General features: G+C 27.7%; 1 protein-coding gene across 1 annotated transcript in view; it reads left to right on the forward strand.

Annotated features, from left to right (window-relative positions):
* The window catches only part of LOC129966213 (uncharacterized), a 29134-nt gene extending 21462 nt beyond the window's left edge, over positions 1-7672 (forward strand). Inside the window, exons 6-7 of the mRNA XM_056080627.1 lie at positions 4797-4878; positions 7572-7672. Coding sequence (XP_055936602.1) covers positions 4797-4878; positions 7572-7596 — 107 coding nt within the window. The 3' untranslated portion in view covers positions 7597-7672. The remainder of the gene's footprint in view (positions 1-4796; positions 4879-7571) is intronic.
* Positions 7673-13006: the final 5334 nt, after the last annotated feature.

A 13006-nucleotide genomic window follows, 5' to 3' on the forward strand; every position in this document is an offset into this window, starting at 1 on the left:
AGGAGGTTTTAAGATATTCAAGAAAAACTAAAATGTGTGCCAAGGAACATCGCTACAACATCCGTTTAGATAGAGTGTTGTCAAATTCAAAAGATAAATTCAGAGAGGTGATAGTAGGTATTAAGGAGGTGAAAAATTATCATAAAACATAGGGTCGCAGATGATGTTTATTCGATGAAAATCGCAAAAACAGAAGTCGGGAAGACAATGAGCCTGGCGAAGAGAATGGCCCTATGAATGCGAGGATTAGGAACAAGGTAATCGAGAAGAAAAAGCTTTTTCGTATGTGAAGTTTTCATGCTTTCAAGAAAAATAAAAGCAGCAACCCTTTTAGTTATATAAATGAAATTTAGTATATGCAGTTTATACCAAATTTGTATATATGCGTTAATTTTTGAATGATATCTATTCAGAGAAAGTCTCTCTGTCCGGTTGTCGAGTGCAAGTGAACTTGATAACGACAAAACGTAAAGAGCTAGATTAATAAAATTTGGTACACTGGCTTATCATTTATAATGTAAATAGGTATCAAATTTGAAATCAAATCATTCCAGAGGTTGACTGTTCTTTATATGCATTTAAACGCATAATTCAAAACTATAATAACTCAGATAATTGGAATTTAGTTTATAGTTTCAGCATCTAAAGTACAGATACTTGTCGAATTTCTAATTAAATCAAAGGGCTGGCCGTCTGTCCATCTGTTCTTTCGCGTGCATGTAAATACAATTACTCAAAATCTCAATGACTTCGAAATTTAGTTTGTGATCTTGTTACTACAATTGTAGTTTCATGCCGAATTTTAGTTGTTTGGTTTAGTTTCATGCCGAATTCAGTTTAATTGCTCAGGAAAATAGTATCGAAAATGCACTTATTCGTGTTAACGTTGCTTGTGTGCTAACTGATACTTCTGCTACTTGTGCGATATGTCAGTGATTAATCGCCAAAAAATCGCCTAGAATCATACATTATATTTAGAAAAATCGCTAGATTCGCGCCGAAGCTCAATTTTTCATAATCATCGTTCGCCAGTGTCCTACAAATAAACCACATTAATTTTCTTTACTGTACTACTTACTACGAAGCACACAATTCTCATATATGGGACTTTGAAAATAAAAATCTGAGTATTCTTTACTTTTAAAGCTTGGTCGAAGGCCTATAATTTTATGCGGGAAGAAGAGAATAATAATATCTTTGTTAGAGAATATCAGACAGTCCCCCCTCCCAAAAAAAATTTCCTTTAAAAAAAAATAACGTGATAAGATATTTAATAAATCTATAAAATACAGAGTGAGAAAAAAAATGAAGGCGTTGAATCTTTCATGGCGTTTTACATCACAGTTTACATGTTCAAATACTAAATAAAAGTTTTTTATAATAGTTGACATGTTTTTACAAGATAATGTCTATATGCTGATATACTATTTGTAAAATACATAATGTTGTGATATGCTTAATAGAAAAATCATTCAAATTGATGATATACTACAAAATACAGGTAGTTGGATATAAAACAATTATAAGTATTTACTTTTTTGGGTGGTAAATGCTCATTAAAAAAGAAACTTTCAAAATTTTAAATACATCTTTCCTTAATTAAAAACTGATCAAGATGTAGAGTCTTTCTATAATAATTTCGATGTTTAATATCACAGAAAAACCATTTTATACCTTTTTTAAAAAATTAGTTTTTTTTTTTTTATGTCAGTTTTATTCTCTTACCATTTCATCTTTAAGTTCAATAAATCTTTGCAAATATTCTCATTACATTTTATGACCAATATTTGCATTTTCTTTGTAACATTGTTCATTGAAACAACAACATTAAATACATTTTTATGTACACATTAAAGCTGCTATAAATAAAATCAAATTTTAAGAATTATATAAAGATAGACAAATCAGTTGTAACATTTCATGCCACGATGTTTTGGACCAGATATTCTAGTTGAATTTTACTTCCAATAATTGCCCATTTCTATCTAGTTTCCCCGTTTCCGACAAAATTCGATACATTCTGAATTAAAAATAAACTTTAGAGGGAAATAAAATACTTTCATATATTTCTTATCAGACTTATTTCAAATAAAAAAAAATTATCTGAATAATCTTATCGTCAATAACCATGGTAACGGTTAAATTTGATATGAGAACTACCCAAACGATATTTAAGAGTTTTAATTAATGTTTTTCACAAAGCGTTTATTATTTCTTACATTTTTTAAGTATAAATCTTCTTTCGCTTCCCAGAATATCGGTTTTCCTACGCAATACGGATAAAAATAATTTTTTTTTTCGTCGTTACAGAAGAAAATACTTTGTCCCGATAATTTTCTTTGTATGAAAAAAAAATTCTAGTGGAATATTCAGTTCTCATGTTTCTGTAAAATAATACTTGAAATATTTTTTAAATATCGTTTGTTCAAAAGTAATTATTTATTTGAATGCATATATTCTTGATACTATTAATGAAAGCTATGCTCAAATTTCTTTTCAAAAACCAAGTATTTGGAAATCTTTTTGTAAAGTATTCTTTAACAAAACAGAATTAATTAAAAATATTTAATTAAAACACGAATGATAAAGATCTGTTTTAAAACAACTCTTTATTCCAGAGCAGTAGTTAACCATAATCTGAATGTAATAAATTAAAATGTTAAAGATAAATGGTTGAAAATTTGAATCGCGTTTTGTCATATAACAATAAAATAGAATTTCAGTGTATTTAAACTTTTGGATATTTTTTTTAGCCTTGCACTTTCACTAGAATTTTTTATACCCACTCTAATTAATCTAAATCATCAGAAAGAGCCATAGCCTTTCAATTAAAAACTGCTTTAAATGACATGTAGAGTTATATTTTATGTATGTATTGAATTATGTAGTGAATAAGAGTGAAAATGCACAAACTCTAAATTTTTATGCAGTCATTCGCTCCAATCTTTTGTAAAATATTTTTGGCTCTGTAAAATCTTAAGCAAAACAAACTTCACTTTTCTGGGAACAAAAATTGACGAAGTTGTGAATGCTTGAAGTTCATTGTTTTTTATCAACCATAGTCACTTCGGGGAAAGTCATTCTCTTATTCGTGAATGTTTTTGTGGCTGTCATTAAATTTCTTAAAATAGCATAAGATAATTACTTTCAATGCTTCATAACTCGGTCAGTTTTATTCAAAACACATGAAACTTCATTTGTTTAAAATGTTAGAATGTCAAAAATATTATATTAAATATGACAAATAATCCATGAGAACTGTATAAAAATTTAGATTGTATAATTCTTTCATCTGTACATTCATTGACAGAAGAAACACAAAATATGATTTCTTACGTCATTAAAAGAACGTTTCTGTTTGAAATTTTATGCCTATCTCTAACAGCTTAGAAAAGTAGCTATTGGGCTACGTTGCATTATTTATAATATTTCTTATAAATTTCGTAAATGTATGTAATTGATTGTTATTAACGTAATTCAAAATGAAGAAAAAAATATTTTTTATTAAAGCAATAGATTTAATTTTTTTTATACATTTTCCACTGTAATCTTAAAATATATACGAATGAAACTTTATATTGAATTCCATGAGACTAAAAGATTATTAAAAAAATACTTGTTAATATTTTTCTTTAAACGATTGTGTAATAATCCATCATTAATATGACCTCGTGGATTAAAAAATAAATAAGTGTTTGAATAAATAATTTTACTTAATTTATCTGTCCATGTCTTTTTCCAATCTCTTAAAAATTTATTCGAATTTAATATATTTTTCTATAATTAATATATGTTACATATAAAAAAATTGGGCGACCTTTATTTAAAACAATTTTGAGATTTAAAGTGTAATTTTATGTCAAATTTTTGTTTCATTCGGTTTGGAATAAAGCGTCTGAAACCAAAATTCGTTTTTTGGATACTTTTGACCATCTACCAGGGGTTAATAGACAAAATTCAGTAGATTCAGTAAAAATGCTAAATTCACTCCAAAAGTTAATAATTTATAATTTTTGTACGCCAATATCATGCAAGGCATTCACTGGGATAAAATCTTTATTAAAGAGTATGAGAGAAAGTTTTGAAGTTGTCAACAGTTTTTCTCTTATATCAGTAAATTTCTACAGATGCTTTTAACTTCATCCTTGTTGTCAATTTTCATTTGCCCGCTTTGTAATAATATCAAACGCATTTTTTGTGCATGTATTACTGTCACTATGGATTTAAGAAAATGGAATTAAACATATATAAATAAATAAAGCTTTAATAAATTATCAGACCACAGCACTTCGGATTAGATGCTCGAATTTCTTTTAATTTTTAAAGCAATTCATTTTTTAAATATACCTACTTGAAAACCAGGAACACAATGATTTCATGCAACTGTAAATTTAGCTCCTGTTATTACAACAGAATATAATTATTGAGATTACGTAACAGTAGAATGTTATCATCACGTTTTTACTACGGTACATTATTTAGAAACTGTATATAGTGTTTTTATTATGAAGTCGACAAATTTAAAAGCAGTCAATTATAAGAAGTAGTTCAAATTTGATTGTAATATATCCGTGTTAATTTCAATTCTTGCTGTAGGGAAGATTCTGAATTTATAATTATACTATAAAAATCTGTTTAATCACATTGTAAAGAACCAATTATTTAAAAAAATGATTATTTTTTGAAATATAAACTAAAAATAAGAGTTTTTTTATAAATTTACTCTCAATATATAATTAAAAATTTGTGGTAATCTTTTTTCGATTTTTACCAAATGTTTATCATTTTTATTTCAGAAATCGACAGTGCTTCTGCGTGTTGCTGTCATTGCATATTGCTGTTAATTTCAATCATTCTGACCTTTTCTTCTTCAATTAGGTAAATTACGCCACTTTTTATTCATTTACTAACTATTATATTATAGTTGATTTAAAATATCCTAAGGACAAAATGGTTAATATTGCCTTTTAGGTAAATAATTGACTTACAATATGCCATTTTTTTCATGTTCATGTTATAATGTACTACTTTTTCTATTTGTAGAATAACCAATAGATATCAAAAATAAATCGGTGATACATGACAGATTCAATTCAAATAATGCTACAATCGTATGACTCGCGTAACTACGCATAACGTCTAAATATGTCATCAGTGTGTATGTGTCTGTCATTAAATGTCTTCAATTTTATTTACAATTCACACAATTTAATGTTCAGATTTTGACATTTATAATACGAAAAAGGAAAGTAACTTTCAGTTGTAATCAATTATTTTGACTTATTAAGAGCTTGGTTTAGGAAAAATTTCAAAGAAAACCTTTAAATTTATATCAAATTAAATACATCGCTAACACATCAAGCGCCAAGTCAGTCGCAGGTAATTGTCAGTATACTTTCATTTCGTACTTCGCCAATCTCAGTCAGTCGCAGGTAATTATCAGTATACTTTAATTTCATACTTCACCAATCTCCGGTGATTGACTTTGTACTTTTAGTTCAAGTCACATCAATCACAGTTGACTGACAATATAATTGTCGTTCAAGCTATATTAGTCATTGTTGACAGACGATATATGATTAAAAAATTATTTTCCCTTATTAAATTTTAATCTGGAAGTCACACAATAATGCATTTAAATGCATGTAGTCTTATCGCAACTTTACATAGATCACTGACTGTCTGCATATTAAAGATATCGGATACCTTCTTGTTGCGTACAGCCGACCACCCCGCCACTACTGAACGTAGCAGTAAATATCTAATATTGTGGTCAAGACGGAAAGGACGATGAAATAGGCCTGGCGCATTAATATTGTAGTGAACAATCAATTTAATTGAAATCAGCTAGATATTTTGCAAATTAAAACATAAAATTAATATGACTTTTGTTATTTTATAAATAACAAATAATTCAACTATTATAGAAAACGAAATTCAATAAACGAGGTAAAATTAATTAATGAACAAAAAGAACATAAAAATACTTAATTGTAAAAACTCTAGCATTAATGTCTTATTCAGTAATAAAGAGAAAGCTCGCGTAGATCAAATTTACTCTTATATACAACCTATAATGTTTAAAAAAAATATTTTTACAAAAACTTACGAAAAGATTACAAAGATTATTAAGAATATTTTTACAAAATAAAATCAAAAATATTTTAAATACATAGAAAATACTTTATTAACAAACAAATAGGATACCAAAAAAAAATTCTAAAAAGAAGAGTAAATTTTAAAAAGTAAAATTTCAAATATTTGTACAATTTTTCTTCATTCTTTCTGGAAGCTTTTCTAAACTTCCTTCGATTTATTCTTTTGAATTTGTTGAATCCAATTGAATTTATTCATTTGTTGAATCCAATTTTTTGCACTTTTTTCTGTAGCATTTAACAGTACATCTTAAATTCCTTTATGATTCCTAGAAAAGAAAACTCAAGCGAAATTCCTTCATTTTTTTTAAAGTTAGGAAAATAAAATCCTAAGATATATCAGCTGAAATGCTAATTTTAAAAAAAACTCCATTCCATTGCGAATAAAACATAATCAAGTTATGTATTGTAAATATCACTTTTCAGACGATTTTAGATTATTGCAGAAGACGCCTGAAAAAAGATCCGTCTATCAATTGTTAATAACGCTCCCATAACACTTGGCATAAAATAAAGAAATTAAAAGTTTCATGAATTAATCAGTTTTCTTCGCAAAGAAGTATAACTTTTCTTTTTAATATACTAATATATCAAGAATTTTTTAACTTGTTATTACTAATAAGCCCGGAAGACTATATAAAAATTTAGGTTTCACATTTTTTTTTATTTATACATTTATTTACTCAATCAAATTAAAATATGATTCGTTACGCTATTACAAGCCTTTCTCTAACTAAAACTATATGTCTTCTTCTAACGATTTAGGAATTAGGTATTAGACCACTGTTAAAGTTATCTGTATATTTGACCATCAAAAACATACCAATCAATCATAAACAAAATCATATTATAGTTGCGTGGATTTGAAAATTTATTGTGAATTTATAACTTAACTTTAACTTAGTTTTCGTACTCTTAACATTTGACATTTTGAATACATTTGCAAATTATGAAGTAATGATAAGTGGCATCATAACATTTTTCCATTATGTTTATAAGAAAGAAAATTCTAATCACCAAAAAAACCGACCGAAATTAAAACAATCAAATAAATATCATAGAAGTCAGTAATTGCTCTCATGCATTTCATTACTATTTACTACAACAACTAATACATTTATAATTATTTGTTTTTAGTTTCTGCAGTATCTGATTTTTATTGTTGTTAAATTCTATTTTAGAATATTTTAAAAAGTATTAGCAAAACAAAGAATTATCTTTCTTAGCTATGACAAAATACCTCATTCAAATCACAAGAGAAATTTAAGGAGATCCTATGAAATACAACTGAAAGTTGTGTTAAAAATACTTCATTGTTAGACATTGATTTAATATTACTTTGCTAACTACTTTTGATGTATTCTATTCTTCTAATTGATGTATTCTATTCTAACAATTCTTAATTCTATTTTTTAGGTATTTGGAGTATTTTCCGTCCTGAGATACTATACGAAGATTGATTTCTGCACATAAATTCCAAAATGTGGATCATCAACCACCAAAACTTTTGATGAAACTTCAGTTTATCCGTTTTGATTAACTTAAAGAAAAACTTCTCTTGTGTAAATTTTATTTCGAAAAAACTTTGAAATATATTTTGTCTGAAATGTAGTGCAGTAAAAACATTTCCTTCGAAATTATCTTTGCGCCTATTAGCAAATTTAAATATTTAAATATATATAACTTAACCCTTTAAAGGGCCATTTTTTTCTAGTCATATTATGTTAAAATATTTTTAGGCTTGAAATGAGAATAAGAAAAGGGATTCATTTAGCTTATTAGATCAATTTAATTTGATTCATTAATTAATTTGGCTAATTAATAATTAAGTAACAAATCAAGACACATCATTTTGTCTGAGATAAAGAACTGAAGCATCTAAGTTTCTGACTTACTAAAAAAAATTTGTCAGAACTTATGCCAACCTACATAATTTCATACAAAGAGTGATAAATTTGGTGGGAAGCATACTTCCCACGGCCCTATAAATGGTTAACTAAAATTCTGTTGTTATTTGCAATCCAAAATATTAAAACTTTATCCTTGAATGTGCCCTTTTAAGTACCATTCAAGATGGTGCGTCAGTTTGACGTTTTATTTATTTATATTTTAATTTTGATTGTTAAAAATATTTACGGATTGGTAAGAAGATGTAGATAAATTTTTTGATGAAATTCACCTTAAAATAATTATATATATTAATTTTAGAGGCAATAAACAATTCCTTATGGTATTTCTAAGTCATATTAGGAAAATAATTATACATCGGATTTATTTTCTCAGTGCAAAGAATTGGCAATGCATGAGTCATATGCATAAGTTATAAACAATTACAATAATACTAACGTAAAGATGATTTCGAAGGATTTGGAAAAGTACAAACAAAAAAATTCTCACTGATTCTGCAATTCTGTAAATTGCTTTATGGACCTAATAATTTAATAGGCAGGTTAGGATTATTTAAATATTGTTTAGGGACCACACAAGTTCGGATTAAAGGCCTCGAAATTTCCTTTGTAGTATTTACAAAGTAATTTCATTACAGATTCACTTTAATTGAATTCACAGAGACCATATACTCGAATTTATTAAAATAAATAAAATGAATCATTTTAATTTTTGAGCATTATTCTTAATAATTATTTCTATTCGTAAATAGGTATCTTTTGTAAGTTTAAATTCACGTTACTTTCTGATCTTAAATAATTATGCTGCTTTAAAAAAATATCTGATCCTATAACAAAACCCCAATTATATTATGTTATAATTAAATTATAATTAGACTGTTGTTATAATTAAATACTGCTTAGTTTGTGTTTTGTAAATTTTTTTAACAATTTTGTATAAAATTATCTTTTTCATTTTTTGCGCGATATACAATTAACAAATTCTCTTGAAATTGCACTAAAATTTGTTATTTTGCAGTTTCTATTTGAAATGAATTTGAATGTTGTTGAAATCTGCTATATAAAACTGCTTTTAAAGAGACTAAATGAAAATCAATAAAAAAATATATGATTCTGGAAATTAGTATGGCGAAAGACTGGCATTTTTTAACAGTCTTTAGAGGGTTTAATCTGGTTATTGTTAATGCAACAGTATTGGCAAATATATTACTATACTGAAATTTAATTATATAAAAATTGTGCTCAATAATTTAATATTTGATTAACATGCTCTCCTAACGCCTTAATCTTTATGATTTAAATTACATACTCATGTAATTAAAATCTTATGCTTAATATTCTATACAGGAAGATTACGGAAGAATACTCTAACTTTGTGAGACTAAATTTTCGCAAACAATAGAATTAAAACTTCATTAACACATCCCTGTCAAAACACAATGATGAGAACTGTGCCAAATGGACACCGGATAACGAAAAATTTCTGCAACAATTTATTAATAGATCGCAGACAAATTTTTTAGAAAAGCTGTCCAAGAAACTTTGATTTAAATTTCTTTGATATTTTTCAATGGAAATATGCAAAGTGCGGTTTCTAATTGTAGCTCTACAGCTAATTTCTGAGCCATCGGAGATAAGCAAATATTTCCAATTGGAATAATTTCCTAAATGATCTAAATAATTTTATTTCCAGTTGTTCGAATCATCAAATGTACTGCTGAGAAAATTTTCAAAGCTTAACTTTAACTGAGCTTCTTTTTCTCTCTGGTTCTATTAGGCATATTTAGTAAAACATAGATGTTAGATTAACATTTTAAACGAAAACAAATTATCTCAAAGAGTTCAAATTCTACTGGGAAATTAATAAATCGAGTTCTGAAATTATGAAGCTCATTATTTTATCCCCAATATTTTTTTTTCAGTAGCCTATAATTGTCTTAAATACTAATATTCAAAACTTCATAACTCGATTTGTTCGTAGAAGAATGGAATTAAAGGTATTATGTGAAAAATATATGACTCATAGGATCAGAGGATTGTTAAAAATATGTAAGTAATAATTATATTACAATATTACATTTATCGACTCAAACGATGCATAAAATGCAATTCTGTTCGTCATTTATAATATATTTCTAAGCCGAAGTAACTGCTGATTTCCAACGTTTAGAAATTAGCCTTTAGGTCAGAATTAGAAAGAATAGTTTAATTATTTTCATTTACCAATATCGAATAAATCCATTCATTGCAATTATTTCTGTTTTGAATTTATCAATCTGATTACACTGATAAACTCAAAACAAAAATAATTGCGATTATTTAACCATAGCTGGATCCGTAACACCCACTTGTTACACCCACGAATCTCGGTTGTCGTTTATGTTTGGAATGCCATTTGTGTTTATCATGGAGCTCTTATTAAAAATTATGAATTTCATCGTCTTTTATAAGTAGTTTATAACATTTTTTAAGAACTGATTTCTAATCTAAAATTATTCTTTCCTCGATTTAAATAGATTTTAAATGGCCTTTCAAAGTTGGAGTAATCTTTTGTAAATCAGCATTCGTTATATTTACCCATACCGCTTGTGGAATTCAACTCTTATTCATATAATATTTAAACTATAGAATTCCACATTTTTTAAAGATTTTTATAACCTATTTCAATTAATTTAAATATACTACTGTTAAATTTGTAGTTAGTTGGACTTCCAAAAAAGCACAAAAATTGCGTTTTGAAAAGAATATAAAAACCTACATAAGGTAAACTTATTCTATTGTCACTGCAAACAAATGAATAGCCTTTGGCTATTGTTAGCACATATGTTTTATAAACAGATTTCAAATCGAAGAAAACAATGCATGAAAATATAAAATTCATTAACGCCATAACACTCTTTTAAAAAAATTCTTTATATCCTTTCGACCTTTTTATAACTCGATTAAATTTCTAATTATAAACTTAGAAGAGCCATTGTTAAAAGCAGTATTAGAATTTAATATCAAGAAAAACATTTGATGAAATAAAGACATTTTAAAACTTTGACGTCCTAACTGTTCACTGTTCCCCCTCGAGCGCACATTATAAAAAAAGTTTCCAAAATATTTTGCAACTTTAACTGTATGAAAAAGTAGAGATTTTTCAAACAAATAATTTTAAGAAAATGTTGAAAATCCTTTCTTTATAACTTGAGCTTTTTAAGTTACAGGAAGTCTGTGTACATACAAAAAAAAAATTGTGATATTTTTGTAAGTATTTGAGTATTTATTTCACAATGTATGAATTTCTTTTTGAAAAATAAAGCAATTCTTCAGAACTCTGTAGTTTATTTTTTTCAGCCATACGTTCAACAATCAAAACTTTAAAATGATTTTAAAATATACCAAATGAGATGTTTGTGTGAAATCTAGATACTAAGAACAGCAACACATAAGTTTTCAAAAACAAGACAACTACACTTTTATTGAAATAATTAAATACATGAACAGTAAATACGTCATATATTTTAATGTCATGACCAATATTATATATCAATTTTATGTAATCCTCTCGAGATAAATATAGAGAAAAAAAATAGAATTAGCTCTAAATAAATAGAATTTCTGCAATATTATTCTTTTTTTTTTTTCATTATTATTTTAAAGCTTACCATAGTCTGAAAACTAATATTGCTATATGAAAAATGCACAAATCCTATCATTACACAATGTTAAATTGTCTTGAATATAAGAAATATAAATAATAGCGGCATTAGACACGAGACGAACATGCCTATAAATTGATCGATTTAATTTGGATTCGATTGATTAAATGCGTATTTTTAACTTGTACCAGCATCCTTTTCTGTCTACACCGTGCACATTGGTCCTGCAGTATACGTAGTTAAGTATCATAGACGATTACTCAGACCTCTCTGAGGCACAATGATAAAATTTAATTCCAGGGCGTCACGTTAGTACAGGTGGGAACTATGATTGAATCCTCATTGGCCACGTTGATACTTCTCCCGAAAGAGTATATCCCGTTATCGATAAGGGATAATCAACCCCAACCAACATAGCGGTGAGAACAATCACCAGGCTACAAGCTTCTTATCCTCATATCTGAGTATATCCTCATATTTGAGTGTGTCTTGATAAATCTATTAATAATAGACTGTACAAAAATCCATTTATGATATTGTGGTGAATAGGGATGAGCTGGGATAGAACCTAGGATCTTGTGGTTCGCAGCCCAGTAACATGGCTGCAATACAAAAGCAATTGCTCGGGTAGCGTAGCTGTTAACTGGCTTATAAGCTTTCACCACAGACTCTTCCTCCAGTGAGTCGGAGGTGAGACGAACGATATGGCTGTTGAGTGGTGATGTATTAGCTGTTGATTCTAATGCGCCTGTACCCATTTGAGTAGTGCCAAGCGTTATGACAAGCGTGTGTGGGTGAGTGTTTGCTGCGTCAAGTGAATCTGACGACTTTGATTTCCTGTGGGTAGATGGCGCCACAACAGCTGTACGAAGGTTGAAGTTCATCGTCCGAGGTCACCAATGTGGTGAATTGGTATGAGCGAGGATAGAACTTGGGACCTTGTGGTTCGCAACCCAGTAACATGACCACAATACAAAAGCAATTGCTCGAGTAGAGTAGCTGTTAACTGGCTTATAAGCTTTCACCACAATATAAGATTACAACACCAGTAAGGAGTTGTAGATATTCTTGCTTAAATTTAGAATACATCTTTACTTATTATAGAGATAAATGTGTGCTTGTGTTTGCGTGAGTATGTTTTTTGACGCTCTGCAGGTCAAACGGTTTGAACTAAAACGGCCACACTTAGTATATAGATAATTTGGAACATAGAAATGTGCACCTACGAGCATTTTTTTAAAATTTTATTTAGAATCTTAATTAATTAAAAATTGAATGGTATCTCAAACGTTAACATCCG

The sequence above is a fragment of the Argiope bruennichi genome, chromosome 4 (genome assembly GCF_947563725.1).
Source record: "Argiope bruennichi chromosome 4, qqArgBrue1.1, whole genome shotgun sequence".
Classification (NCBI taxonomy): domain Eukaryota; kingdom Metazoa; phylum Arthropoda; class Arachnida; order Araneae; family Araneidae; genus Argiope; species Argiope bruennichi.